The sequence below is a fragment of the Botrytis deweyae genome (assembly GCF_014898535.1).
Source record: "Botrytis deweyae strain B1 chromosome Unknown BDEW_012, whole genome shotgun sequence".
Taxonomy (NCBI): Eukaryota; Fungi; Ascomycota; class Leotiomycetes; order Helotiales; family Sclerotiniaceae; genus Botrytis; species Botrytis deweyae.
In genome coordinates, this window is record NW_024066219.1 from 758,575 (window position 1) to 785,669 (window position 27,095).

The 27,095-nt window shown below is 44.0% G+C and overlaps 7 protein-coding genes across 7 annotated transcripts; 4 read left to right on the plus strand and 3 right to left on the minus strand.

Moving 5' to 3' along the window:
• Nucleotides 1–2,213: 2,213 nt before the first annotated feature.
• Nucleotides 2,214–5,604, plus strand: EAE98_006049 (uncharacterized protein; the record flags this gene model as incomplete). The annotated part of the gene is made up of 2 exons (XM_038953671.1): nucleotides 2,214–2,496; nucleotides 2,552–5,604. 2 exons carry the CDS (start codon nucleotides 2,214–2,216, stop codon nucleotides 5,602–5,604), a joined length of 3,336 nt encoding a protein of 1,111 aa, XP_038810066.1.
• Nucleotides 5,605–7,283: 1,679 nt separating this feature from the next.
• On the minus strand, nucleotides 7,284–9,907 carry EAE98_006050 (uncharacterized protein). Its single transcript, XM_038953672.1, has 3 exons — nucleotides 9,364–9,907; nucleotides 7,838–9,308; nucleotides 7,284–7,778 (listed from the first exon to the last, which is right to left on the minus strand). The coding sequence occupies exons 1-3, from the start codon at nucleotides 9,733–9,735 to the stop codon at nucleotides 7,735–7,737; spliced, it is 1,887 nt and encodes a 628-aa protein (XP_038810067.1). The 5' UTR covers nucleotides 9,736–9,907; the 3' UTR covers nucleotides 7,284–7,734.
• A 2,715-nt stretch (nucleotides 9,908–12,622) lies between these two features.
• EAE98_006051 (uncharacterized protein) lies at nucleotides 12,623–14,974 on the plus strand (the record flags this gene model as incomplete). Its single annotated transcript, XM_038953673.1, has 1 exon — nucleotides 12,623–14,974. One exon carries the CDS (start codon nucleotides 12,623–12,625, stop codon nucleotides 14,972–14,974), a length of 2,352 nt encoding a protein of 783 aa, XP_038810068.1.
• Nucleotides 14,975–16,158: 1,184 nt separating this feature from the next.
• Nucleotides 16,159–17,542, plus strand: EAE98_006052 (uncharacterized protein; the record flags this gene model as incomplete). The annotated part of the gene is made up of 3 exons (XM_038953674.1): nucleotides 16,159–16,299; nucleotides 16,359–17,206; nucleotides 17,386–17,542. 3 exons carry the CDS (start codon nucleotides 16,159–16,161, stop codon nucleotides 17,540–17,542), a joined length of 1,146 nt encoding a protein of 381 aa, XP_038810069.1.
• A 1,931-nt stretch (nucleotides 17,543–19,473) lies between these two features.
• Nucleotides 19,474–20,348, minus strand: EAE98_006053 (uncharacterized protein; the record flags this gene model as incomplete). The annotated part of the gene is made up of 2 exons (XM_038953675.1): nucleotides 19,474–20,123; nucleotides 20,174–20,348. The coding sequence occupies 2 exons, from the start codon at nucleotides 20,346–20,348 to the stop codon at nucleotides 19,474–19,476; spliced, it is 825 nt and encodes a 274-aa protein (XP_038810070.1).
• Nucleotides 20,349–21,484: 1,136 nt separating this feature from the next.
• Nucleotides 21,485–23,089, minus strand: EAE98_006054 (uncharacterized protein). The gene is made up of 2 exons (XM_038953676.1): nucleotides 22,720–23,089; nucleotides 21,485–22,651 (listed from the first exon to the last, which is right to left on the minus strand). Exons 1-2 carry the CDS (start codon nucleotides 22,916–22,918, stop codon nucleotides 21,585–21,587), a joined length of 1,266 nt encoding a protein of 421 aa, XP_038810071.1. The 5' UTR covers nucleotides 22,919–23,089; the 3' UTR covers nucleotides 21,485–21,584.
• Nucleotides 23,090–24,679: 1,590 nt separating this feature from the next.
• EAE98_006055 (uncharacterized protein) lies at nucleotides 24,680–25,657 on the plus strand (the record flags this gene model as incomplete). Its single annotated transcript, XM_038953677.1, has 1 exon — nucleotides 24,680–25,657. The coding sequence occupies one exon, from the start codon at nucleotides 24,680–24,682 to the stop codon at nucleotides 25,655–25,657; it is 978 nt and encodes a 325-aa protein (XP_038810072.1).
• Nucleotides 25,658–27,095: the final 1,438 nt, after the last annotated feature.

The window sequence follows — 27,095 nt, forward strand, 5'->3', positions numbered from 1 at the left end:
TGATTCTTGTATTTAACTTTTTCAACAGTAGAGTGAACTGATTTTGAATTAGGCGCGGCTATATCTTGGGATAATAAAAAGTAAAAGAGGTGTCCACTTCATTTCAAATAGTCGGGGTAATGGTGATATCTATACTCGCGGCCACCGATATAGGACTTGGATGAGATTCCGTGACTCCATTACCAAAAGGGGGAATAGGAAGGATGTTGTGAAATGTCGCTAAAGAATGTGGGGTCGATGCTGATATTCTTCAAGCTGGATTGTTGTAAGGCTCGGCCCGTGAAACTGCCAAACCTTAATCTTTTCCATTGCATTTGTCCCGTTCGGTTGCTCCTGATTGTTTACGATCGGAGACAGGGAGCCGGGTTTGATAATTGATGCATTTCATCTGTTGTTGAAGAGAATCAAATCTTCAACCGGAGAATATCTGTGGTATAACCTTACCCAACGCTATTGATGCTTGGAAAGTCACAAGCTGTCAGGTCTTCTTCCAAGGAATTATGTAAGCATGTTGTGACGACTTTTTTTTTTTCGAAACTTTATGCTCTTCCAGTGGCATTAGATGTATGGTACAAAAAAGCGTACTATTTTTTTCCCTATATCTGTCTAGTCTACTTGGGGAAATATCTACTACCTGCATTCCAAATTACTACTCTGAATATTTCCATAATTACGTATTCATCATTGCCATTGTCCCAATCCCAGATTTAGAACCCAATAGCCAATGACAACGGGAGAAATACGTATTTTTTCTTTCATTTAACCGTTTACTATCTGTTGTATTTATTAACACATTCCAAAAATAAATTGTTTAATATTTAATTCTTGGAGAGTCTAGAATCCATGTGTAGGTGTGTGATAAATATTTCTACATCCACTCTCGAGCAGCCTTTAGGTCATCTCATCAACTACCTTACCCTTTCTACATTCCTTGTTTGTCCAGTACTCCGAAAGGGTATTCCTTTCGAAGCAATAGAGTGCGTTTAGAAGAATGTCTGTGTAACAGCGATTCAAATCGAAGATTACTGCTGGTATTTCTCACATAGTTTTCCATTCAACAATATCAGATAATGACAAAGACCGGAGTATTTCCACAAAGTAAACTCTAAGATTCGGTAGGAGAACCGGAATGAATTTGCTATGATCATATTCGAGTGACAGTGAAGTTTGGTGCACAATCCCAAACCGGTACGTAATATTTTTCTTCACACAGCCGTTGCATTTTGAGTGCGAAATCCGGAAATTCTCACGCAAGACTTACAACAGTCTCTCCCTTACGCTTCGGTGAAGCATCCCAATTCGTACAAACCTACTTAAGTTTGAAGACTAACTCGATAAAGCAAAGTATCATTGAACTCCTTATCAGATTACACTTTCTATCAGAATGCTTGCTCCACGAACATAATCAAAACATGGGAAAGCCCCTCAATTGCATGTATGGCCCAAGCTCCGGGAGCTATGGCGGAGTGTTAGTGACCAGAACGTGTCTGGCAGTCCCAATTTAGAAGCTCCATCAACGTCTGTTGCAATGGATCATGAAACTCCTGCAAGATCTAGGATGTACGATTGGTACCATAGCGCGATGGTACTAGCGTTACTACCATGTAGGAGGTAACAAACTAAGATAGGGCAACACCACTCCTGGAGTAGCCATTGGTATGTTGTCATTAGGAGATTTTTGCAAGCTCCCGAATTCCCAATCGCGCCAATCTCATCTCCAGATCCAACAGCAATCTTAGATCTCGCGCAGGAAATGTTCATACACCTTTGGTATAGGAATCTTGATCTCATTGAAGATAGAGTAGGCCGAAAGTAGCCCGTTAGCTCTGCTCCGGCTGTCCGCTCCCCGCGAATACCATCACTGCTCAATGGAATGTTCCTGTTGCGCGGTATGGAAACACTCTTTTGGGAAGTGTATACACTTCACACTATGTCGATAGTCAACGAGATTCTGATATATAAGTTGTCGATGTTGTCGATGTAAATACTTTTTTATCATCATCATCAACAACATCTTCAACATTCTATCAAGGCATCGCTAGAACATCACTTCCCAGTTTTCCAATACTTGAGTCTTAGACATCTAACCATCTACATCTAACACCTTCACTAAAGCTTCTTTGAGTCAATCAACCATCTTTACATCCAACAATACTTCATACTAATAATATCAACTTCTTCAACTTCTTTAATCACTCAAACCATCTTTAAACATGTCTCAACAAGGAACTCTCCGATCTGATGTCCCAGCCGCCTTCGCCGCAGCCAACTCTAACCCCGCCCGTTTGGTTCACCTCATCCCAGATGAGCTTGCCAGATCGGTTCCTGATCATTCAATCTTTGCTTACCCAAAGACTGATATGCCACAAGATGGCTTCGTGGAAGTATCTGCCAGGTCTTTTGCCAATGCAATCAACCGTACCGCTTGGTACTTGGAGTCAATCCTCGGGAAAGCCCCCGCTGGTGAATTCCCAGCTGTCGCCTACCAAGGCCACAGTGAGTACATTCCTTCCATTCCACAATGAAATTGACATACTAACATGGCCACTAGGTGACATTCGTTACTTTCTTTTCATGTTCGGCGCTATCAAAGCCGGATACAAGATGCTGTATCTTTCTCCCCGTAACAGCGTCGCCGGGTCTCTAAATGTTCTTGAGAAGTCCGACTGCCACATCTTCTTGACAGCTCGCAACACTCATGTTGAGAACATCTTGAGCCAACGCAACATGCGCACTGCAACAGTGCCAGAACTCGAAGAGTTGCTTGAAGATGAAGAGGTCCGCGCCTATCCCTACAGCAAGTCTTTTGCTGAGGCACGAACCGACCCATGTCTCGTCCTCCACACTACCGGCTCCACCGGTCTTCCAAAGCCTATTACCTGGAAGAACGAGATCCTCAGCACATATGAGGCTTGGAGAACTATCCCAGCAGTCGACGGATATGTTCCAACAACTGAAGTCTACCAACAATCTCGCAGGGCTTACAATCTCATGCCTTTGTTCCACACTAGTGGTTTGAACATCGGTATCACCATGTCTCTCCTTCTCGGTGTCACCACTGTTTACGGTTCTGCCAATGTCGTACCTCACGCTGCATATGCCGACGAGATCCACAAGTATGGTGGTGTCGACGCTTCAATTGGCCCCCCATCCATCTATGAGGAATTGAGCCACGATCCCAAATCCCTCGAGCGTATCCACAACTTTAACTACATTCTCGTTTGTGGTGCTGCCATCTCCCAGACTGCCGGTGATATTATCTCCAAGCATTGCAGAGTTGTTTCCAACTTTGGAGCTACTGAGACTGCCTGTCTTCCACGATTGGCTCCTGCCGTCGAGGATTGGGCTTACTTCTACTGGCACCCAACTCACTCTGGTATTGTCTTCAGAGAGTACATGGACGGTCTTCACGAGCTCTACATTGAGCGAAAGCCTGAATTAGATCTTTACTACCAGGGTATCTTCAGTACCTTCCCTCAACTCGAGGAGTACTCCATGAATGATCTCTACTCTCGCCACCCTGATCCAGCCAAGCCTTTCTTGTACAAATGGAGAGGTCGTGCTGACGATGTTATCGTCCTCAGCAATGGAGAGAAACTTGCCCCAGCTCTCATGGAGGCTTCTCTTTGCAGCAGTCCACTCGTCAAAGGTGCCATGGTTGTCGGTCGTGGCAAGTTCCAACCAGCTGCTCTTGTCGACCTCAAGGATGCTCCACCAGCTAGCGCTGCTGATCGCCACGCTCTCATCAAGGACATGCTTCCAGCTATTGCCCAAGCTAATGTCCACGCTCCTGCTCACGGTCAGCTTGATCAGTACCATATCTTGTTTGTTGATCCCAGCCGCCCAATGCACTACCTTGGTCAAGGTAAGATCCAAAGACATCAGACATACAGATTGTACGAGAAAGATATCGAAGATGTCTACACTGCTGCCGAGAATCTCGATGATCAAGAAGGTGAAGTCGGTGACATGCGAGTGGACTTTTCCGACCGCACCAACATCGCTAAATGGCTAAAAGACCTCATCGAGGAGACCGCCGGCATTCAAAATCTTGGACCTGATTCAGCATTCTTCGAATCTGGCTTGGATTCTCTCCATGTCATCAAGATTGTTCGTGAGCTCAAGATCCATGCCAAACTCACTGGTGGCAACAACCTCACTCCGGACTCCATTTCACCAGCTTCTGTATACTCCAATCCATCCTTGGTTGAGCTCTCTGAGTTCCTCTACAAGACAGCAGATTTGGCACCTGAAGATCCTGATAGTGCCTACCAAAGTGCCGATCCTAACGAGAAGGAAGTCAAAAATCCTAAATTGACTGCCATGGAGTCTCTCTTCCAAGAATTTGTCTCCACCCTACCAGTCGAGTCCAAGCCTCGTGTCACACCAGTCACTACCGGTACTACTGTTCTCCTCACTGGTACTACCGGTTCATTGGGTTCATACCTCCTCAATGAGATGAACAATGACTCCAACGTTAAGCACATCTACGCTCTTGATCGCTCTGCTGGTGGTGCCGAGAAATATCAACAAGCCATCGTTGCAAGAGGATTAAGCCCCATTGATCCCAAGAGAGTTACTTTCCTCAAGGCAGATCTTTCTGACTCTCAATTGGGTGTTGGACAAGAGAACTACACTAAGATTTTGGAGAATGTTACCCACGTCCTTCATTGCCAATGGCCAGTCAACTTCAACTGGACTCTCAATTCATTCAAGCCATACATCACTGGTGTTCGCAACCTCGCTCAAATGGCTTCCAGCTCTACCAACAACGCTTTCGTGATGTTCATCTCATCCATTGCCGCCGTTGGTGGATACAAAGGAGTTGGTGGTGTTCCTGAGGCACCGATCCTCGACTTCACTGCCGCAGCACCTATGGGATACGGTCAATCCAAGCTTATCGCTGAGGCCCTCCTCGAGAAAGCCGCTCAAATCTCCGGTGTCCGTACTGCTGTCTGCCGTGTTGGTATCGTAGCCGGTCCAGTTGAACAACAAAAGGGAATGTGGAACAAACACGAGTACATTCCATCTATCATTGTCTCATCCGCCCATCTCGGTGTTGTCCCAGAGACCTTCCCATCCAGAGATCACATCGATTGGCTTCCAGTCGACAAGCTCTCCAAGGTCTTGTGCGAGATCCTTGAGACCGCATCTCAGCCAGAACTTGACGCCGCTACAGGCGCTATCTCTTCTGCTCCTCTCCACAGCAAGACTTTCCACGTTGTCAACCCACAGTTCTCCAGCTGGGAAGAGGATTTGGGACAGAACCTCCTCGCCGCTTACCCTGAAGGCATGGTCAAGCCAGTCAAGTTTGAGCAATGGGTTGACGCACTCAAAGCTTCCGTGGATGAAGCTGAGCGCACTGGCAAAGTCGATGTTGACGCCAACCCCGCCATGCGCCTTCTTGAGTTCTACTCCAAGGCAGCAGCTGGTGGTGCCGTTGAGAAGGGTGCTCGTACCTTACCTACCAACGTTTCTCAGTCTGCCAGTAAGACTTTGAGAAATCTCGGTCCTTTGAACAGAGTGTGGTTGGAGAACTGGATGGTTCAGTGGGGTATCAAAGAGCCTGTAGCAGTTCAAAATGCTTTCTTGGCTTTGAATTAGACATGGCTGTCACTTAACGAATTTCCTTTGTCACTTTTCATTTCATGTATCTTTTCATGCATCTCTTTTAATTTATGAATGATAGACTTGGGTATTGGTTTAGATAAGATATTGGGATAGATGGATCAGGAGTTTGGGATTTCATTCATGAATCACGATTAAGGTTATTGTTCATATTTAATTATCGATAAAACACAAACAAATTTAATAACATCACAATTACATCATTTGCCCCAAACAAAAGTGACTGGATATAATATAAGTTACCTGACGATCATTGCTTCAAATCTTCAGGTGTCAAGATCAATTCAACTGATCATTCTAATCCCCTCGTCCTTCCAGAATCCTTCATCTTCTTCATCCATTTCTAACTTCGAGCGTTTTCCACTTTTTGAGATGGATGTGTCCTTAAGTTTTGTGGTGGCTTGTGATGGGTGGCTCAGTAAAGCGGCTTACCTAGTGGCTGGTGCAATCACACACACATGTGACCTTGAAAATCAACCTTGATCATGAACTTCATAACTGGTGCACGTGATCGGCTTGGTTATACAATGAATTACGCCGTGTCGGCTGAACCGCCCAACTTACTTCACCGTTGGTTCATCTATTCGGGTCCCGTTACACAGCCTTTGCATGAATCAATATATAAACATGATCTGTTCCACTTACCACCAAGCTTTCACAGCTTTGCTTGGCGATCCTAGTTTTCTTAGCAATAACATGCTTATTGCTTGAATTTGGGGGCTAGAACTACATCACATGACTTCAATTCAGCCTACCGCATGATTCTGAACTATCCGTGAGAGGACCTGCGTGGAACATGATTAACAGTACATGAGACATTTTGCTCGCCATCAATAAATGGTTGGATAATTTACGAGTTTTGAAGCAAACAATGTTGTAAATGTATTGCATCCCCTAGTTCTGACTCGGGGCATGCGCTTTGGGGCTGAGCGGGAAGGAATGGGAACTGCGGGTAGAGTGGAAGATCTGCAGGTAATTGAAGAAGTGGGGACGGAAAAGGTTTCGGGAGAGCTCGGTAATGAATGATTTTCGGTGAAGTTGTGTTATCCGAAGGCATCCTCTATTTAGCCGAGACATCTCTGACGTTAATCGGAAAAGAACCCGTACCCGAACAGAATCTTCACGAGTAATGAGGATTGAGAATTTGGACGAAAGTTGGTCAAAATCTTCATAGTCAAAGCTCATTATTTTGAAGTTAGATATTGATACTAGAAGTTAAGGTGAAGTTGCTGGTTAAGCAATTAGAAGAATTTGAAAGTTCATAATAATTCGAACCTTGATGAATGATGTTCGGTAACATCATCGAACACCAACTTCAACCAACAGAACAAGATTGACAATGATAAAAATTGATATCTGCATGGATAATGAATGGTGTTAGTTGGTTTCCACACGCTGCAAAATTTTAAAAATGTTTCAAGGATTAGCAAATACTATCCAACAGTTATTTTTCCATGCGAAGGCCAATGATTGGTGGTGATGGTATGAAATAAATCAAAAAGCAAAAATCATGACAAAAACCTGCGTTTGCTCAGTATTAAAGTCTGTAGATTATCGCGATGCTATTAGGCCAATCCCCTGGTCTTTCTTGGCTAATTCTGCAGTGTCACCATAATCGACGAAACTCGGTCACGATCTGCAAAGCATATGGGAAGTGTGTGAGTTGCTATATGAAAACATGGTTACCACTATATATCTATGACTGTATAGTACATCTGTTTCCTCTGTACGGTACATATGAAAGAAATCCGCCGCCCAAATACTACATCAAAAAAGAAAAAACCCAACGATGCTCAAGCTACCCCTCAGAATGAGGATGCGAGCAATTGTTGTACAGTGGCATCCAGCTAACAAGGTCTGCGCGTAAAGATCGATAGTGTTCGAGTACTCTGCGTGCTTTGGTGTGCGAAATATCTTGGAACTCAAGTGGTGCATCAAAATATTCCGCCGCAGTTGGCGGGAGGTCAAAAGAAAAGAAGAGATGAGTGATATAGCCATGATGCTTCTAAAAAGGATCTATCGACGACATAATAAAGAGAAGTTGGATCAAAGTGAGGAGTGATGGTTAGAGATGATGTTGGATGGTGGCGCTTTGAGGCGAACTGCTTAACAACCAATAATGTCGCAAGCGATCTTCTCAGCGAAAGCATCTGAATGGAGTGTTAGTTACTGTTCAATTGCTAATTTTTATAGGAAGGATAAGACTTACAAACTGTGGACATAGGATGTCCAGGAGGAAGATGTGGGAAAGCGGCAGCGTCAACGACACGGACGCCAGATACACCAAGAACTCTGGCCTGGTTATCAACAACAGTGTTGGTATTGTTGACAAGACCCATGGCACAGGTCGATGTTGCGTGCCAAATAGTGTTGAAACTGGTTCGGACAAAGTCTTCGATTTGAGCGTCGGTCGAGATGTTAGATCCGGGGAAGTACTCGTCACCAATGACGAAGCTTTGAAGGGCATCGGTGGCGTAGAATTCACGGACACGTTTGACTGAAGCAACCATGATGTCGACGTCAGATTGTTCGGTCAAGAAACCTGGGTCGATCAAAGGAGCAACATTGGTATCGGCGGAGGTGATGGTAAGAGATCCGCGGGATCGAGGAGCGACGAGAGCAATTGCTAATGTGGCATAGTTGAATCCATCATTTGGATCAGTTCCCTCGATGACCTGGTTGCCTAGGAAAGAAGAGATGGCAATGTACTCAACCTCAGGCCAATCAGCAGGGTATTCAGCCAAAGCTTTCTGAGTCTCATTGCTCCATTTGCTTCTGTACTTTTCGGGGATCTTCTCCCATCCAAGAACATCAGTATCGGGGCTAGTGTACATGCCAGCAGCTGGGGTGCTCTCGTACATCTCAAGTTGCTCAGCAGCATACTCAGGATCGTTCACAAGTCTTGAAATAGTAGGAGCATTGACACGGTATCCGACACCAGTGAACAGATGATCTTGCATTCCTTTTCCGACACCTGGACGGTCGGCAATGACATCAATACCGATGGCACTCAATTCTTCTGCGGGTCCAACACCAGAAGCCATAAGAAGCTGCGGAGATCCGAAAACACCAGCAGACAAGATGACCTCCTTGTTGGCAGTCAAAGTAAATGGGTAGCCACCAGTCTCGACAAGAACACCGGTTGCTTTCTTGCTATCGTCGAAGAGGATCTTCTTTGCCATGGACAGAGTGTAAACCTTGAGGTCAGGTGATTTCATACCGACCCTGAGGAAAGAAGTTTCGGAAGAATCACGTGTCATCTTTTCAGCATCAATGGTGAATGTAGGGTATGAAGCTCCAATCAAGCTTCCACCCAAAAATCCAGGAATCACCGGTACACCGATTTGAGCAAGACCTTCGATGGCCCAGGTTCCGAAAGCTTGGGCATAGTGGGACCAAGTGACTGAAAGTGGACCGGTAGCTGGGAATACTGCAGCATCAGCAGCAACGAACTCTGGAGTGGAGTTGGCCGATCGAAGGCTCATGTCGGGAGCAGTGAAGTTGACAGACTTCTGGTAGAAAGGAAGAAAGTTATCCCATTCATAGGAATCATCGCCAACCTCGTCGGCCCACCTCTGCATTGATCCAACAGTTGCACGTTGATAGACCATGAAGTTTCTGGCAGAACAACCTCCCAAAGTCTTACCACGAGCATAGTGAAGAGAAGTGTTGAATGCTCCCTGATGAGAATGTCAGTAAGTGATTTCCAATTCAAATCATAGTCTTAGAACTTACAGATTGCGCGGTAGTCTGATAACCCCAATCGATCTGAGGTTGCCAATCGGTAGCACCCTTTCCAGCGAATACACCATCAGTGGCAGGGACTTGAGAGATGTTTCCATTGCTAATCTCATAGAAAGTTCCAGCTTCAATGACAGCAACGCTGCCAGCCTCAGCTTCAGCCAATCTCATGGCGATAGTTAGACCGGCATTGCCACCACCTACTACAACGTAGTCGTAAGTGGCATTGCGTCCAGGAACACCAAAAGAGTTACCCAAGAGAGCTCTTGCTTTGAGATGAGAAGTACCCAAGGTAGGTCCTGCTTGCGATTGAGAGACCAAAGAGAGAGCTGCCAGCCCGACAGCTGTAAAGTCTTTGCTAAACATATCTGCTAGTAAGAAGGATAGTATGCAAAGGTGCGAGGAATGAAGTGATCTTCAAGTGAAGTGATGATGGCAATCGGAGGAGATTCTTCTGCAATGAATGAAGCTGAGGAAGGAAGAAGATGATGGTGATGAGGATTGAGCTTAACGTCGAGACTTTGAGCCGTTTATATAGACGTTCAAGTTGATGCTTAGACCACTTCTCAGACCCTTTTCGCCCTCGTTCCTATCACCCATGATGTTTACTATCGTATAGTCTCACTTCATAGCCCGCATCGAATCATATTCCATACCATGAAGTCGAGGGTGTTGAAGAAAGAACCCTGGCTTGCCGGAATATCGCGTACGGCGCAGAGACAGCGAGGTTAAGCTTTGTTCAGCTCGTTTCTGAGGTAGGATCAACGAATGTCGATATTTTGGGAACCGAACTGCTGGCGTTTTCACGTTGTTGACATGTGGTAACCCTGCTTACATGCAATGAACGTGCAGCGGGAGCCTAGTCCCGCGTTAGCTCGTATCCTCGAACCATGATCAGCAGAGGAAGATAAGCTATAGAAGAGCTAGGGCTGCCAATACTGATGAATGTCTCAAGGCGATATCACGGCTTTGATCTCATCACATAAGCACCCGAACTTTAATCCGGTCCGGGCAAAGACCGACGACTGTGTACCTTCTGTTCTACAACATTTTGATATATGATCACTGCATCATTTTGAAGAGCTAGAGCAAATAGCCAGGTACCGTGATTGAAAACTGTCCCAGTAACTGCAGGCAGTCTTGTGAAGTGAATCCGAGTGTTTGGTCCCAAGTTCCTAAGCTTCTTGGCTCACTCAGCCTCACGTGAGCCTTTCTTCATGTTTAAGCTATAGATGCTGATGGTTGTTGCCTGGTTCCCCGAGACCATGCAGAACTCAGGGTCTACAAGGTTCTGGAAAACCACAGGATACACCGCATGTATGGACTCGGGCCCGCTGCATATCTGCAAGACCCCGAAAAAATAGGCGGGATTACATCACACCCATACGCGCGGGATCATTAATAAGGTTCCCCCCGCTGAAGAAACATGCCGTTGCATAAGATAGTAATTTAATCGGATCCGTGCCTTAGGCACATTCTATATCTAGAAATAATACGTCTTTCAATCAACGCCCTATCATGAAGTGAAACGCTGAGATGAAGGTGTTTAGATGGTAAGACCAATGACGGTAAGCCCTTTCATTACGAAGGATTTGGACCTTGCGCTGATAATCGTAAATGCCATGCTTACCAAGAAACACCGATTACAATGCCGAGTGAACCGGCTACTACCATACTCCGTACGGTAACATTCTGATGAAGCTCAAATAATGCTCATCAAGGGTACTTTGCCATAATCCTATGTCTTCGCAACTGAAACAGAATTCCCACTGTTTTCGCTTTCGCAACGACGGAATACAGAAGTAGCGAAAAGACATATGGACTCGGCAAATCTTATTCTTTGGCAACGAAGTAAGCTTATTTAAATCTCTCGGCTTATTCATCCGATATAAGGAAGCCGGGCCATGTATTCAAGACATTGTCATGAAGAAAACTTGAGTCGGCTCTCTGCCGTGGTTCGGATTCCACGGCTTCGGACCCGAGTACGTTCAATTTGAAGTTCCAGCCAGTAATTTTGTGGCCGTACTAACTTTTCGGGTGGCCGTTAATTGGTGTTATCAATGAAAGCCTTGCACGTGGCGAGGACCCGAGTGCAATCTGAATGTGTGAGAACTCAATTACTTGCAGTAATTGGTGACATTGTTGTTTTGAGTGAGATTGTAGTATTAAATGACCTCGTAGCTAAAATTAGGTGGTGTGATGAAAGTACGTACACTCGCAGTGGGTATTCCTATCGATTATAACGTCCTATCCATGACAATAGTGCTGTGGATTAGCTTTTTGAAGTTGATAGGTCGTGCTGAGAGAGTTCCCTTTTGGAAATAAGATTATACACTCCGCAGGCAGTTTTCAGTAGGTGGGGTGGAATGGTGAAAGAAAGGGCTGATAATAATCAAGCGTTTTCCGGTGCTATTTACGATGCATTTTGACAGATCAACATGGGTTTTAGTGCAGCCTTTATGGGGCTCATAGGCACGATAGGCTCTTCTCCGAAGCCCAAAACGCTATCTCCGCCTCAATCAGTTGCACCGGTACCTAAGTAGTCAAAGCTTGGTAACTCTTTTCAGATAAGTCGATTAGAAATTTGTAATGCATCATATGCATGATGTAGATTGGTATGATATCGACGGTAATTCCGATAGATGTCGATTTATCTGTGAGCATTAGCATTCTGATGAATCATTGGTTAAGCCCTACCAAAGCGTTTGACATCACGTCTAAAAGCAATACATCTTAGTTCGTTAGATACTTCATCTCTCTCTAGACCTTTCTGGTATTGACACTAGGCATCATCCACGGAAAAATCGAATAGTACAAAGCCGTAAAAGCCGTATGTTGTTTTGTGGCATTCTAGCCATCTATCTTCCCGGGTCCCTTCAGGTGGGGCTGGTTGGGGTAGACCCCTTGGCACCCAAAACACATTAATTGTGCCGCCCGTGCACAAATAAAGAATACCAGAGATCTGCTCGCACTTTTGACACCGCAAATCATACAAACTCCATATTCTGTACATACAGGATTGGTATCCTCCTCTATGCTCATATCTTGAGACTTTCAACTTTCCTAAAATTGATCTTAGGAGGTACTAATTGACCGTTGATCACGAGCAACAGCCTTCTGCTAGGTTTTGTAGCAATCTGCTATCAAATCTCAGTTGCTGCGGTGTCGCATATACATCCATCTAGCCACCGTCATCTCTCCAGCGCATCTCCTCTCCGTCTCTCTACTTGATACCCGTCACATTACTCCCAAAATGTTCACCACTTTCGTGAGCATGCCTTCTACTACGCCTAGTACTTCTGCATCCCCAGAACCTCCACCACGGCCCCGTCCACGTCAAAAACGAAGTCAAGTGGCCAAAGCGTGCGATTGGTGTCGAGTTCACCGGATCAAATGCGATAATGACCATCCGTGTAACAACTGCAAAACTCGAGGCGGCAACTGCAGCAATAGCGGTGCTATGAAGTTGGCAACCCTTCCACATGCATATCGTGAGATTGAACGCCTTAAGCAAAAAGTGCAAGAACTTGAAAAGGAACTCGATAAAGAGCGCTCAAGCGATAGCAAACAAAACATGCAAATGCTTCCTCCACATGGACTTCCTTCACCGCCGAATAGTATTGGAAGTTCCCGATCGGGACATGACACTGGATTAAGCGGTATGAGTGGCTTGGGTGGTATGAGCGGCCTTGAATTTGACGCAAACTCAATCAAGAGAGAATGGGAAGGCATTCACATTAGCACAGCGCGTTCCCCACAAAAGACGTGGTATGGTTCAGCATCACTGTACTATTTCATCGGGCGCCTCAATACTTTCTTGACCGCTTCACTACACCAAAAACATTCTGCTCATGCCATGTTACCGAACTCGGCGAGTAAGGTGCTCGATGGACCGACTACAGCAGACACATCAGACAACAAGAATGGGATGATGGTCCCGATAGAAGACCCCCTCAACGTTGGTGACTATCTTTCACCAACACAAGAAGAGTACTTTCTTGGGCTCTTTTGGCAATCATACTATACCTCAAATCCCATTATCGATGAACAAGAATTCAAAGAACATTACCAGTCGTTATGGAAGAATTCTGACAAAGAGAGAAAACCTTCCGCGCTTGTCGATATTATCCTCGCAATGTGTATGCAGTACGGCATGTCTTTTCTGCCCAATGTAACACGCGCACATAACCCCGGCTCGAGAGCTAATGTAAACGTCAATGACGCAACAATCGCTGGCAGATGGCATTACCGACGTTGTCAATCTCTACTGGCAGCCGATCTAGAAGCACCCACAATAGCTACTCTCCAATGTCATATTCTCTGTTCCATATACCTCTGTTGTGGATCATTTCAAAACATGGCAGACAGCGCTTGCAGCGCTGCTGTACGAACAGCTTATATGCTTGGTCTACATGTCGAGCCTCCCCAAGAAATGCCAAGAAAAGAAAGAGAACTGCGGAAACGCATGTGGTGGACGCTCTACGTTCTGGAGAGTAAAATGAGTATGAAACTCGGACGTCCATTTTTGGTTCATGAGTGTAATACTACATGCACCCTTCCTACAGACGACCGCGATGTTGCCATTGCTGCAGGAAAAAGCTTTGCACCTCTGGGTGATAATGTTACCTGGTTGACTTGGAATCTTCACAATACGAAACTGTTGCTTGTTGCTCGATCTGCCTACTCTGCATTTTACGATACCCCAGTCCCTAATACAGTCAACGTAAGAGGAACCATTTGGGATGACTTACAAACTCTTGCAACTTATGCAGATATGCTGGAACCACACTTAGAGCGAATGGATGAATGGCTCAGGGGTGTACCCATGGCACTCAAAACTGATCGTCTCAATGGCGGGTCCCCCTTCTCCACAGATCTATCACATATTAACATCGAGCCATTCGCACCACTGTGGCTTCAACGACAACGACTCCTCTTGGAACTTATGTATCACAATCTCAGCACCAACCTCTGCCGGCCGTTCATCATCTTCAATCCAGCAAGCACACCCAGTGCTCTCTCAGAACAAATCGCACTCAAATGTGTCGGCCATGCTATGCAGTTGACGCACATCATGCATCATGTAATCTTGTCGACATCGATCCTAGCAGGTTGGCAGGAATCCTTCCAGTGGCAGTGGAACTGTGCAATGACTCTCGTCGGTTATATCTTCGCATATCCTCAAGGCACACAGACTCGAGCAGCAAGAGGTGCTCTCGACCTCGCCATCGCTGTTTTCGATAACTTTGGTAACAATTTCGCTCAAGCTGCCAGCGCTGCTAATGTCATGACTGAGCTCAGCGCTAAAGTCGATATCCGCCTTGCGCAGACTTATGAGAAGCAAATGATGGTGCAACAGTCGAAAGTCATGATTAAGCCCGATGAAGTACAATCTGTCATGAGTGCTGGAGACTCGGGATATGAGAGTCTTCTCGATGATAGCTTCACTGGAATGCAAGGTGTAGATTCGTTGTCTTTCGATAATGAGACGAATGCAGAGATACAAGATATCTTGGCTCAATCCATTGATATGACATTTCCAGCCGATTCATATACAGACTTTGAGATGTTATGGGCGAATATGGGGACGATATTTCCGGAATAGTAATGATGATGATGATAAACAAGAGGCATGGATTTCAGGCGTTCTTTTCTTTATGTTTCTTTCCATTCTATTACTATAGTTTTCTCAAATTCAATCTCGGGTTGGCAATGGTATGGCAATATGCACATCATGGTAAACGCATGTGGGTGGTGGCTGTATTGGGAAACAATATTGTGGAGTAGCGAGATTATCCTTCGGTAGTTACTCTTGTATCAGCAATAATTATTCGTATAGAATTAATGCTTTAACCACTTGGATATCATCTACTTGTTCATTGTAACATACAGCTGAATTATGACAAAGAAATTACTCCATGGCCCTCTTCAATCATAAAGCTAGAGCCAATCATGGGGAACTCTCATTTTCGTAGCTCGCAAGCACAGCGATTTATAGATACACATGATCGACTTTGGGTGTCAAGCCAGCGATGTTCGATTCTTGGCTTGAGGCCGGGAAGGTTGCCGAAAAGCCTTCGGCGCATGAGCATGTAGTCTGATTGGCTCATGTTAAGACACGAAAATCGTGGGGTAGCATAATTGAGAATTCTATAATTTAACTCCGAGACTCCAGATATGTAGTTGCAGATTAACTTTGCATTATCCAAACGTTGGTGGATAATAACCAATGATCCGTTAAATTATCTTATCATCCAACAGTTGGTCACCAACATTGCTTACATGGTTCAGCCCTAATGGGGCATCCGGAGATTAGACCCTAGTAAATTGTGTTTCGCGTTTAGTCATAAGCCTAAAGAACGTGGGTCCCACTCGGACATAAAGCAGTGATTGCCCATAATTTGTCTTCCGGATTCTCCTTCAAGATCAGGTAATCATCAGGGACCTCTGTCGGATGCGAATCGGTAAGTTTGATTACGAACAATCCCGTGAGTACATGCGCTTGTACACTTCGCCGATAGTCATTGTCACTAATCAATACCAACGCATGGAACCATGGGCCGGATAGTGCCTGGACCCAGAAATGGAGGAGCGGCCCTGAGTTCAAAGATTATATAATGTGTGTTGAAAGCCATAGTAAATATATTTTATTCCATATCAAATCAACTTCCTCTTCTACTCTTCCCTCCAGCTTCTCAAGACATTCAAAAACATCTATAACTTCACTTGAAATTCCAACTTTTCAAATCCATCCTCAAATCATCTACTTCTTCCTAAAATACAATCAACATGCCTACCTTCACAGTGTTCAAGGGCAGAGCAGATGGTACCCCCATCAAGAGCACCACCACTAGGCCAGAAGAGCTCAAAGGTGACAGCGTTTTGGTAAAGATTACCGCTTCTGGTGTTTGCGGAACAGATCTTCACTACGTTAGTCCATACTCCATTGCCACCCTTTGTCATTTGTTCTATAGCTAACCCCCACCTAGAAAGGTGCCGACATGGTCCTTGGCCACGAAGGTGTTGGTATCGTTGAATCTGTTGGCCCTGATGCCAAATATCTCAAGAAAGGGGACCGTGTAGGATGGGGTTACGAGCACGATTCTTGTGGCCACTGCAACGAGTGTCTGACTGGAAACGAAGTTTTCTGTCCAGAACGTGCTCTTTACGGATATGCCAATCTTGATCAAGGATCATTTGCTTCCCACGCTATCTGGCGTGAGGCCTTCCTTTTCCCCACACCAGCCTCCATCCCTGATGAATATGCCGCTCCTTTACAATGTGGAGGTGCTACCACATTCTCTGCCCTCCAGGGTATCAAGAGCACTGATGTTGTTGCTGTGATGGGAGTTGGTGGATTGGGACATTTGGCTATTCAATTTGCTGCCAAGATGGGTTGCAGAGTTGTTGTGTTGAGTAGCTCGGACAAGAAGAAGGCTGAAGCCACCAAGCTCGGTGCACACGAATTTATCGCTACCAAGGATGTTAAGGAACTCAAGGTTTCTAAACCCATCAACCGTCTCCTCGTTACCACTGCCGCTCAACCAAACTGGGAATTGATCCTCCCAATCATGGCACCCCGCTCCACCATCTACCCCTTGACAGTTTCTTTCCAGAACCTCGAGATCCCATACATGCCATTCCTTGTCGCTGGTATCAACATTCAAGGAAACCTTGTTGCAAACAGAAGTGCCCACAAGCAAATGTTGGACTTCGCTGCATTCCATGAAATTAAACCCATCGTTCAAACTTTCCCTATGACGGAGTCAGGTATCGCGGAGGCAATGGACAAATTGGACAAAGGACAAGTTTACTATAGGGCTGTTCTCTTGGCGCAGTAAGTGGAGCGCTTTGACTTTTCTTACTGTTGATAGAGGATTGGGTGAATGATTTGGATGAGAAATTGAAATGTACAAAAGCGAGAAAGATAGAAATACAAGATGATCCTACACTATATGGTCTTCTAGCTCAGATACTTGTGAATTCGCGACTAACCTTACTCTTCTCTCTCCATAGAATCATCGAGAAAGTCCTTCCTGGTGCCTCTCGATCATCAACATCTTCATCCACTACCCTCCGCAGTCGATTCACTTACAAGACTTGGTTACATTCCATTCTTTCCTCTTGCTCGCCCAAAAGCAAGAAAGCCAAAAAGAGTGTTGAGAAGAAATGAGTTCGCTTGACAACTTTTATTTCATTTATTTTTCAGGTGAAGATAGTTATTGGGACGTGGAAGAAGTACTGTTTGTGATAGATACACTTAATACCCCAGGTTGAATGTTTTGCTTTGTAGTGGATAAATCATTAGGACATAATTGAAATATTTTCTTGTATTTCGAGTGCTATTTGCTTCTCAGCATAATATTCATAAGAACGGAAAGCTCTAAGATCTCAATATAAAGTGATGGGCTGATATTCATCTCGAGGCTGTCTTATTACGACTGGCCGTGAGGATTTAATCAACACACTTATCAAGTACCCTTGGAGCAAACATATCTTGCACTCTGCAGATGAGATTACACTGCCACAAAATGAATTGGGACCTTATCGAAAATAACCCCATCTCCGTTGCGATCAGTCGCTGCCCACGAACAGCGTTGATTGTCCTCCAGTCCGAGTCCAAGTATCGCCGACCTCGTCGATGGAGTCGAAGATAAGATCAATAAACGTGAGCTTCTTCTCGAAGATTCAAGACTGCGCATCGGGCACTGGACATGGATTGTGACGACAGTAAAAGTTCTGCTTCGAAATGCGAGTTCTCATCCAGTTGCGAGCCCATGAAGTAGATAGATGTGTTGCTATGATACCCGCATCCATAATAATCTCAAAGTTCTGGTGTTCATGTACGAAAGCTTAGGCGAAAGATGTAAATTCCTACGCAGGTGCTGAGATATGTGCGGTTAGTAGACGATGGGAGAGTTACTTGTTCATCAGTCCAAGAAAGCCATGATCTGTCAGCTGAACATATTTTTCTGTGAGGTCCATTGCTTGAATATTTATGCAGCAGTTTTACCGCCCATTGTTTTGCGATCTCGTTGGGCTATCCCCTCAATTTATCCCTGGGCATCGACCTTGGTTGAGATTTCTATTCCATCTCACCAGTCCTGCCACTTCATGAACTCATTTCCAAGAGCAATAGTCCTCATATGACTCAACTTTACTTCCTACACAAGTCACATCCTTTACCAGTGTAAAATTCTATAATGACATGAAACTCCATTCAACCTCTTCAACCGACGAAACTGGGTGCTTGCGAGCATTAATTTGAACTTCCTCCAATTTTACAAAACTTGTGAAAAAAGGTTTAAAAAGGAAGTGGACCATCCTATGCAGGGCCAATTTCACCTTCAAAGCTTGCAAACTGGTCTCGAGCCTGGTACTTCCGATCTGATGGAAGCCATGCAACAACTTTCCAAGCTCTTTTGTATATCTCAGACGTCAAAGCAACTTCCTCACTAGGCCTCATGGAGTCCTGATTTTTTGCAACTCCATCGACCCGAAGCCTGTAGTTGTCTGCCAACATAAGTTTCTTCTAAAATGACAAGAGAGCGTTTCAAAAACTAGATGTAAATTGCATCTTACAACCATCGAGCTGAAGGTTTTCAGCTGACAGAGAATCACTCCAACAACATAGCAGAGTATAGAGTAAGCCCATGCAAATCTGTACACTGCTACGACAAGTGTAAAGCCATTGATATTTTCATGCTGACACTTTAAGCCTCAGTCGAAAGACTTGCCTATGTTCCTCGACAACTTCAGAATCAATTAACAAAAGTTAGTTCCACAACCAAGTCAATTCATACAGGCACTTTCTTCCCGATTCCTTCATTTCAGTTACTCAGAATATAATATCCCGTCTTTCCACATCTGTTGGGATGCTGGATTTCTCAGTAAAGTTCGTTGAATATCACCAGAATGCTAAAGAAGAAGATGAGGCAACAAGAACAGTCATTTATAAAGACTCCACTAGACTGAGATATAAGTCTAGGACGTAACATCATACTTAAAAACGGGGAGACAAACTCTCAAGAACACCACATACAGAATAGTATCTACTAAGGCGTGTTGCTAGAGCGCAGAACCATCAAGTATTTGTACAGGTCTTTAATAAGAACTTTTTCTATGTCTAAATGGAATGGCTGCAGCAACTTGAATTTTGAAGTTGGCGCCATCATCGCATGTAAGCTCGTCTTGCAATTCCCCTCTCACTTCGTCTACAAGACTGTAAAGTCCCAATTTGCCACGAAACTCTCTACCATGCTTGTCCCATAAATTTTTTTGGTTGTCCCAGACCCAGGCCCCGCCTGTTCTGATTTCCCATCGCTTTTGTAGATTTAAATACCTATCAGCAAATTCTGTTCCTAGTTTCGTCTCGATGAGAATGACCAACATTCTTACCGGTAAGAAATCCTTGAAAATTCTACATAGGTTTGGAGGGTCATTGAGCACAAGTGTATACTCCATTGTAGCGAAATTCTGAACGAACGTTCTTCGCAAGGTGTTCCGATTGACCCGTGGTGCCTTGTCAAGTATATCATCTGTCTCTGTCCAAAACTTAAACTGTTTATTAGGTGGAATGTATAGTATATCACGCCCCGGATTGAAAGGACTTGAAAATATGGGATATCCTTCAATTTTCTGAACAACAAACCCTTTTTTATGAGCCCATTCCACAGCAATTTCACGAGCCTCGTGATTAACCGATACTAAGCGCGTCTTTATTTGTACATGGCCTAACATACTGTGGCGGAACTCTAAACGCATGCCCAGGTGTTCTTCGTGTCATCCAGCGGGTCATGCTCACCACATGGGTCGTATTTCGTAAGATGAAGAAGGTGCCAACATCCGTGTTTGTACTGGAATAAAGCTGGTTTGATAGCATCTGGCAATGTATCATGCCATATCTTCATCCGCAGCTCTTTGTAAAGGTTCACGAATAGAGGGAAGCCAGTAACAGCAATTGTTGATGCGCGCGCCATGTTCTTTTGAGTGTTGAGTCAGTATGTGCTCTAAATCCACGACTCAGCGTAAAATAAAGCGTAAAGATTCATGGGTCAGGGATTGAAGAGATTTTTCTGACATGCGAGGAACGAGGGAAACGTACAATATGATTGCCCGGTCCTCCACCTGATATCAATGTTATTTGCAGTACCAATCCTAGAGATAAATGAGGCTCAGTTTCGTGAGTGCGGACTGAGGAGTTTGATATTCAATAACAATTGGTAGCCGTCCTTTGTCTTGACTCTTGATTTGAATGTAAAGAAATGCCCTCGAAGATACTCCAAAGACGAAGTTGCGACATGTAAGAATAAATAAATATGGGAATCTTAGGCAAGCCCGTACGAGTAAATATTGAGGGCTGGCTCTTGCCGCAGCCTTTTCGCTCCGCAACATGCGCAATGTTAGTGCCTGCTTATTAAGTTTGCGAGGAAGCTGCGATGCCCTTTTGAATAAGACAAGGATTTAGTTGAGAATAATAACATTTCATAGACCGGAGTATCAAAAAGACTTTTTTACCACACAAGGAGAATCTCTTCCGAACAATCATCGGACGAGCCGGAGGAACTACATGCATTAGTTGCGCACCAAAATTACTGGTATGAAAAGAGACGGACTTCTGAAGTGAAAAGCCGGAGGGAGTATTTCAAATAACCAGTCCAGTGATGAGTATACATCTTCCAGACCCATGGAAGAACTCTCGCAGGCAAGTGCATCAATGAATCGGCACCGTGGAACTTTCCACTTCTTCGAATAAAGAGCAAAAGTAGCCAGCTGTTACTGTAATCATATCTGTTGAAATTATCGAGCAGCTAATTTGTTGAGGAGCTTTTATGAGTGGTGTACTAACGCCATTTGAAAAGGAGTTGATACGAGCTGTTTGAGAAAGATTTTGTCGGGATCATGACAATTAATTGTGTAGGAGAATGAAGGGGCTATCACACGTTCCATTCGTTATGTGTCGTTTTTTTATTGGAGGTTTTAGCTCTGCCCACATGCGATCAGATATTTGAGGCTTTGAATCCCATCAGATGTCTTCAAAGAGGAATGATTTCGGCAACTCTATCGAGAGCAAAGCACAATAGAACGCCATAGCGAAACAGATGGCAGCATATTTAGTAGAAGAAATCATCAAAGTAATCATAATTATTTCATGTCAACTGCACCTTGCAGTGATGTTCATTAAACACCAAAGTATTAACCGTCGCTCCTTTTTCTTAAACAAGAGACCAAACGCCATTCTCGACCTTAATTTCCACCTCTCTGTTCTCATCTAAAGCTCTTCTTCCAGCTTCCAAGATAGCGGTTGTGCCGACAGTATTGCCCAAAGTGGGTAATCCTCTATCATCCAAGACCTTGACCGCAGAAACACCATCTCTATTGACTAATCTGCATCCATCGACAAACTTCTCGAAACTGACATATCCATATCCTGTCTGTCCAGCAAAGTTGCCCTCCTCATCTGGTGCGTAACGCATGTAGAATGGGTTATACCACATCAATTGACCGACTTTGTCATCTGCGACATCGTATCCTCTCTTGGCTTGATCAATGCGGATTTCACCTCCACTGGCCATGTAGTGAAAATATTGATTTGAGTGAACACCAGCCTTTTGTGGTGCAGTCCAGGAAGCAGTATACACACCGGTGGCTCTCTTGTTTGGGTCATCCTTCTTGACCCAGTGCACAAGTAAAGAAATAGTATCCTCTGTAATTGGATCACAACCTAATCCAACAGCTGTTCCCTTACTAGCACTAGCTGAGACCTTCACTGGCAAGAATCCCTGCTGTGAAACCATTGACTCGCAAATATCGATGTGATGCGAATTCAGGTAATAACTAATATCTGAATCCACACCAGCCCAAGCCTTGAAAGTCTCCAATTGTGATTTGGGTTGACTCATATAACTGTAAAAGTAATTGAAATCACCCAATCCCAAGCTCTTGTGTCTAGCATCGGAGTATGCGGGATCAAATCGTTTGTGGTGCTCGATGTAAACAAAGACACCATTCTTTTTGGCAGCTTCGAGAAGCTCGAGATGCTGAGAGAGAATTTTGACTGCAGGCTTGGTGATCAAAACGTGGATTTTACGTTCGATGGCGTAGAGGGCAATGGGGTAGTGGGTTGTATCGGGAGTAAAGATTGTGATGGCATCACCTGGGGAAAGCGCATCGATGGCAGTTTTATAGGCTGCTGGATCTGTTTTATCATTTGCTGGGAAGGAATCGAAGGATGTGTCGAGATTGTTGTAAACTTGGGAAATGTTCTTGTTAAGATGTTCGCCTGGTCAATTCTGTCAGTGGGTGATGCAGGGAATAAGATACACCTTTAGATGGAGGTGGGAGACAAACGAATAGCTGGGAATTTTCCACCAGATGTGCCAACCATAGACAATTTATCAACCTTTCCACGTCTTCGCAGATCAAATAATGAAAGTCCTACAACTCCCACTTTCTTGTCTGATCCTGAAGCCCCACCTCCTACGAAACCGGTGGTATATTCACCAGTTCCCACCATGAGGACATTGAGGGGTTTCAAATCTGAAGCCATGATGACAGTGTTAAGATTCCTGTTTGTGTGAAGTGTATTTGAAATTTCTGAAAAGATGAAGAACAAGTAAAGATTTAGCCAAAGCCAATTGAGATGCAAGTGAATGGAGAGCTTAAGATAGTGGGGGATGATGTCGACTTCATAGTGAAAGTGGTGGTATAATTACCCTTAGCTTCCAAGCATTAATTTGTTTAACCATAAAGGAAAGAATCACTGTGGAACAAATTGTTGGATCACGAGTTTTGGCGGAGAATTTGAGGGGTCAATATCGGAGTTGCTCGCTGCTTAATTATCCGGGGCTAAAAAGCGAGAAAAATTGCGGGATGAAGGGGTTGGCTCGGATATCTAGAAGAATCCTGGATGAGACTCTACATGGAAGGAAAGTCGACACTTTCTTAGAGTGTAACTCTTCTATAGTCTTGGATTCAATCGTAAATAAGCATTTCTGCATTATTGTGTTACATTTCAGGAACAACTACCACGATCTCTCAATTCCTCGAGTTAAGGGCTTTCATACCGACTAGGAACATCATCATATAACCATTCTCCAATCATTCAAGACTTTTACCCCGCGATCTTGATTTCATAGGTACAGCATCTTGTGCTCCCATTCCTATTTGTAAACGTCTTCTGCATCTTTTCTCTTAGTCTTGAAATTAGACGGATCATATTGCATGATTGAGCCTCAACGTCTAGCTAGATTTTATATCATCTTAAGACAATCCACAATAACTTTTTGATCATGAGGTTTTTTCCCCATTCTATACCCAGAAACATCTCTCCCACTCCCCAAGTTTGCCCCGCATCCCTTTTTAGTAGCCTGGACTAATGTCAATTTGGCCACATTTCTACCCCACGCCCTTAGCATCATCAGCAAGTTTATTGGTGGAAAAATAGTTTCCAGCATCAACGACACTCAGAATGTTGAATTGACAATTTTAGTCCACATGTTTCGAACAACGCTCAATCACTACCATCAATTGGAACACTTCTGAATGGCTCAGACGGCATTGATCATACCATATTGATTGTCATTTTAACATGCATAAATCTATTACAGTAGACCGTTAGTCATGGGATGTGCCGTGCATCATCGTCTAGACAGCCAGGAAATGATGAACAAGAATAATACGTACAAAGATACATACATGGCAACTGGGAAAACGACCAGATGCCAATTCAAGAACATTGTTATGTACACCCTGAAGCAGAAATCTTTCAAAGTTATGAATCCCTTCTACTTTAACCCGCTTTTTCTCAAACTTCTTGTTCTTGCCAATTAACGTTGTCAATGCATGGTTGACACGCAAATCGGAAGAATCTTAGACGGGGAAGTTAGAAAGTCCCCCCACCACTTCCACAAATTTAGATCATAAATTGAGAAACTACCAGGGAAGTCCGGCACACTATTCCAGGCTCGAGCTCATGGACCTCCTAGATTCGGCATGTTGATAGAAAACAACTCAATCTTATTTTTAATACTATTCACAAAAAGATAGGTCACCGGTCCTCGGACTAATTTAGTATAGATTTTTGTCAAGTCATTCAGAGGATTGCTCATCATTTTTTGCTGCTAGCATATACATAAGATACTCTTTCCTACTTCAGTCTTTCATCCTCTTATTCTTTTTCTCTTCATACTACCTTACATATACCCTCTGAAGATATATTTTTTCTCTTCTATATCTGAATTCTCAACACCTCACGTCCCACTCTAGACCCCCACTTTCTCTTCATCTACACATATAAAAAGTCATAACAATGGCGGCAACCAACGGCTCCAACGGTCACGCTACACGTAGACCTCTCAGAGATGGAATTTACGCTCCAACTATGACATTCTTTGTCCCTGAGACTGAAGAACTCGACATTCCCACCATCAAGAAACATGCCGTTCGTCTCGCCGAAGCCGGTCTCGTGGGTCTCGTAACCATGGGATCCAACGGTGAGGCTGTCCATCTCTCCCGCGCCGAAAAACAATCCGTCACACGTGCAACTCGTGAAGCTCTAGATGCCGCGGGCTTTGATCAAGTTCCTATCATTGTCGGAGCTACCGAAGGATCCGTTCGCGGTACCATCGAGCTCATCAAAGAATCAGAAGCAGCGGGTGGAGAATACGTTCTGTTACTACCCCCTTCTTATTTCCGTGGTCTCATGGATGAAGATTCTGTCTACAACTATTTCATTCAAGTAGCTGATGCATCACCTTTACCTATCATCCTATACAATTACCCAGGCGCCGTTGCCGGTATTGATATGGATTCGGATCTTTTGATCCGTCTGGCCAAACACCGCAACATTATCGGTACCAAATTCACCTGTGGTAGCACAGGAAAACTTACCAGAGTTGCCTTGGCTACCAATGCCAAAACTGTCTTCTCGGAAGGTTCTGGCTACATGGCTTTCGGTGGTATTTGTGATTTCACTGCTCAAACCTTGGTTTCCGGTGGTTCGGGTATCATTGCCGGCGGTGCAAATGTTATGCCAAAGGTCTGTGTTAAGATTTGGGAGTTGTACAGGGAGGGAAAGAGGGATGAGGCTTTTGAGTTGCAAAAGATTTTGAGTAAGGGTGATTGGGTCCTTACTAAGGCCGCTATTGCTGGTACCAAGAGTGCCATTCAAAGCTACTATGGATATGGCGGATACCCAAGATCACCTTTGAAGAAATTGGATGAGGTTAAGACTAGTGCTATTAAGGATGGAATTGATGAGGTTATGAAGGTCGAGTTCAGCTTGTAAATGAATTTCACGGAGGTTGTGGTTGTTGCATCTGGTAGATGAGAGTTTCGGATGAAATCACGACTTTATGTTTGGATAGTCGGCTGAGAACTAATACTCGCCAGTATATAATGTGTATGCACAATGCATATTTGGCCATCGCCACATATGATGGGATGAACTTTAGATGAGAATTTAGGAGTTTTTGATCTTCGATTTGACTATCTTTTTGCCTTTAATATGTGTTTTGGGATATCTTGTCTTGTTGTCGCTTGTACACGTTATGCCATCTATTGATATTTGTTTATTTGTTGTTGTTGTTCATAATCTTGTTTTCTCTTTCGGTATTCAACATTGACTCTCCAACTCTCGACTCTTTTTCAGATTAAAGTGGATGTTCTATATCAGGAGCCAGAATATGCTCTTTGCACAATCTCTCATCCCCCATACCATATTAGTTCCATATTGTCTCAATCTATGTATTGTTACAATCCTTCTTCTCAAGGAGTACTTATAACAATCTACTCCCTTCTCATTCCCTCAATATTGCTTCAACCACTATTGCGTCATGTTTGAGATTCCACATGCGAAGCAAACTCTCAACGGCCTCTTTGTATTCACCTTCTCAATTATAGGGATCTAGACTCTTGAATTCACTTGTTTCCTCTCTTTACATGTTCAAAGTTTTTACGATCAAGATTGTTGAGTTGGTATCGAGTACTCTAATTGAGAATCTCCCGTATTTTCTTTCCATGGGTCAATATTCGAGAGAGTAGGTACTCGTCGTAACAACAATAGAACATAGTATATAACATTGGCAATCTTTGCATGGTGAATCTCTATATGTTGAACTGTCATTAATTGGTAGTATTGACAACAGAAAAGCCCTGGCTATTCTATTGGGACCTATATCCCTTTGACTTGATGCAAGTAAAAACATATCCCTGATTTTCAGAGCGCGTTCTTTCCAGAAACTTCCGCTCGCTATATTTGTCGAGATTGCTGCTTATACAATCTCTATTCTTGATAGATTATATTAGACCATCCTTTTACAGATGTAACATTGTGACAGAACTTGGTGCCTAGCGGGTCAAAAGCCTGCCATGTGAGGACGAAAAAATTCCCGGGTGAAGAAAGACTTATCTAGGTTATCCTATCCAACTCTGTGTCTCAACTGTAGATACTAACCAATCAAAGCAATCCCAACAGAACTGTAAGAGGCCAGTAAGTTAATCTGGGGCTTGGCGTGGTTTGGATTCTCGAACGAGTTGTTCATCATACATGTTCCATCTTAGTAGTTAGACACATGAGAAAAAAAGTTGTATTATAACATATTGCTGGAAGATCGTGGCACTTATTACACTGGCGCTGCATGCCTCCATCACTTCTTCTAGATTTAGCTCAATGCAATCAATTTACGTGTTCAAAATTGAATTCACTACACTGGTCTGCCTCCTTT

What these genes read in the sequence shown, in the direction of transcription:
- EAE98_006050 (XM_038953672.1), bottom strand. Translation starts at nt 9,735, where the DNA reads ATGTTTAGCAAAGACTTTACAGCTGTCGGGCTGGCAGCTCTCTCTTTG. An exon ending in ATCAGACTACCGCGCAATCT is followed by an intron (nt 9,309 to 9,363) that starts GTAAGTTCTAAG and finishes CATTCTCATCAG; the next exon opens with GGAGCATTCAACACTTCTCT. An exon ending in ACATCCTATGTCCACAGTTT is followed by an intron (nt 7,779 to 7,837) that starts GTAAGTCTTATC and finishes CACTCCATTCAG; the next exon opens with ATGCTTTCGCTGAGAAGATC.
- EAE98_006054 (XM_038953676.1), bottom strand. Translation starts at nt 22,918, where the DNA reads ATGGCTTCAGATTTGAAACCCCTCAATGTCCTCATGGTGGGAACTGGT. An exon ending in TGGAAAATTCCCAGCTATTC is followed by an intron (nt 22,652 to 22,719) that starts GTTTGTCTCCCA and finishes AGAATTGACCAG; the next exon opens with GCGAACATCTTAACAAGAAC.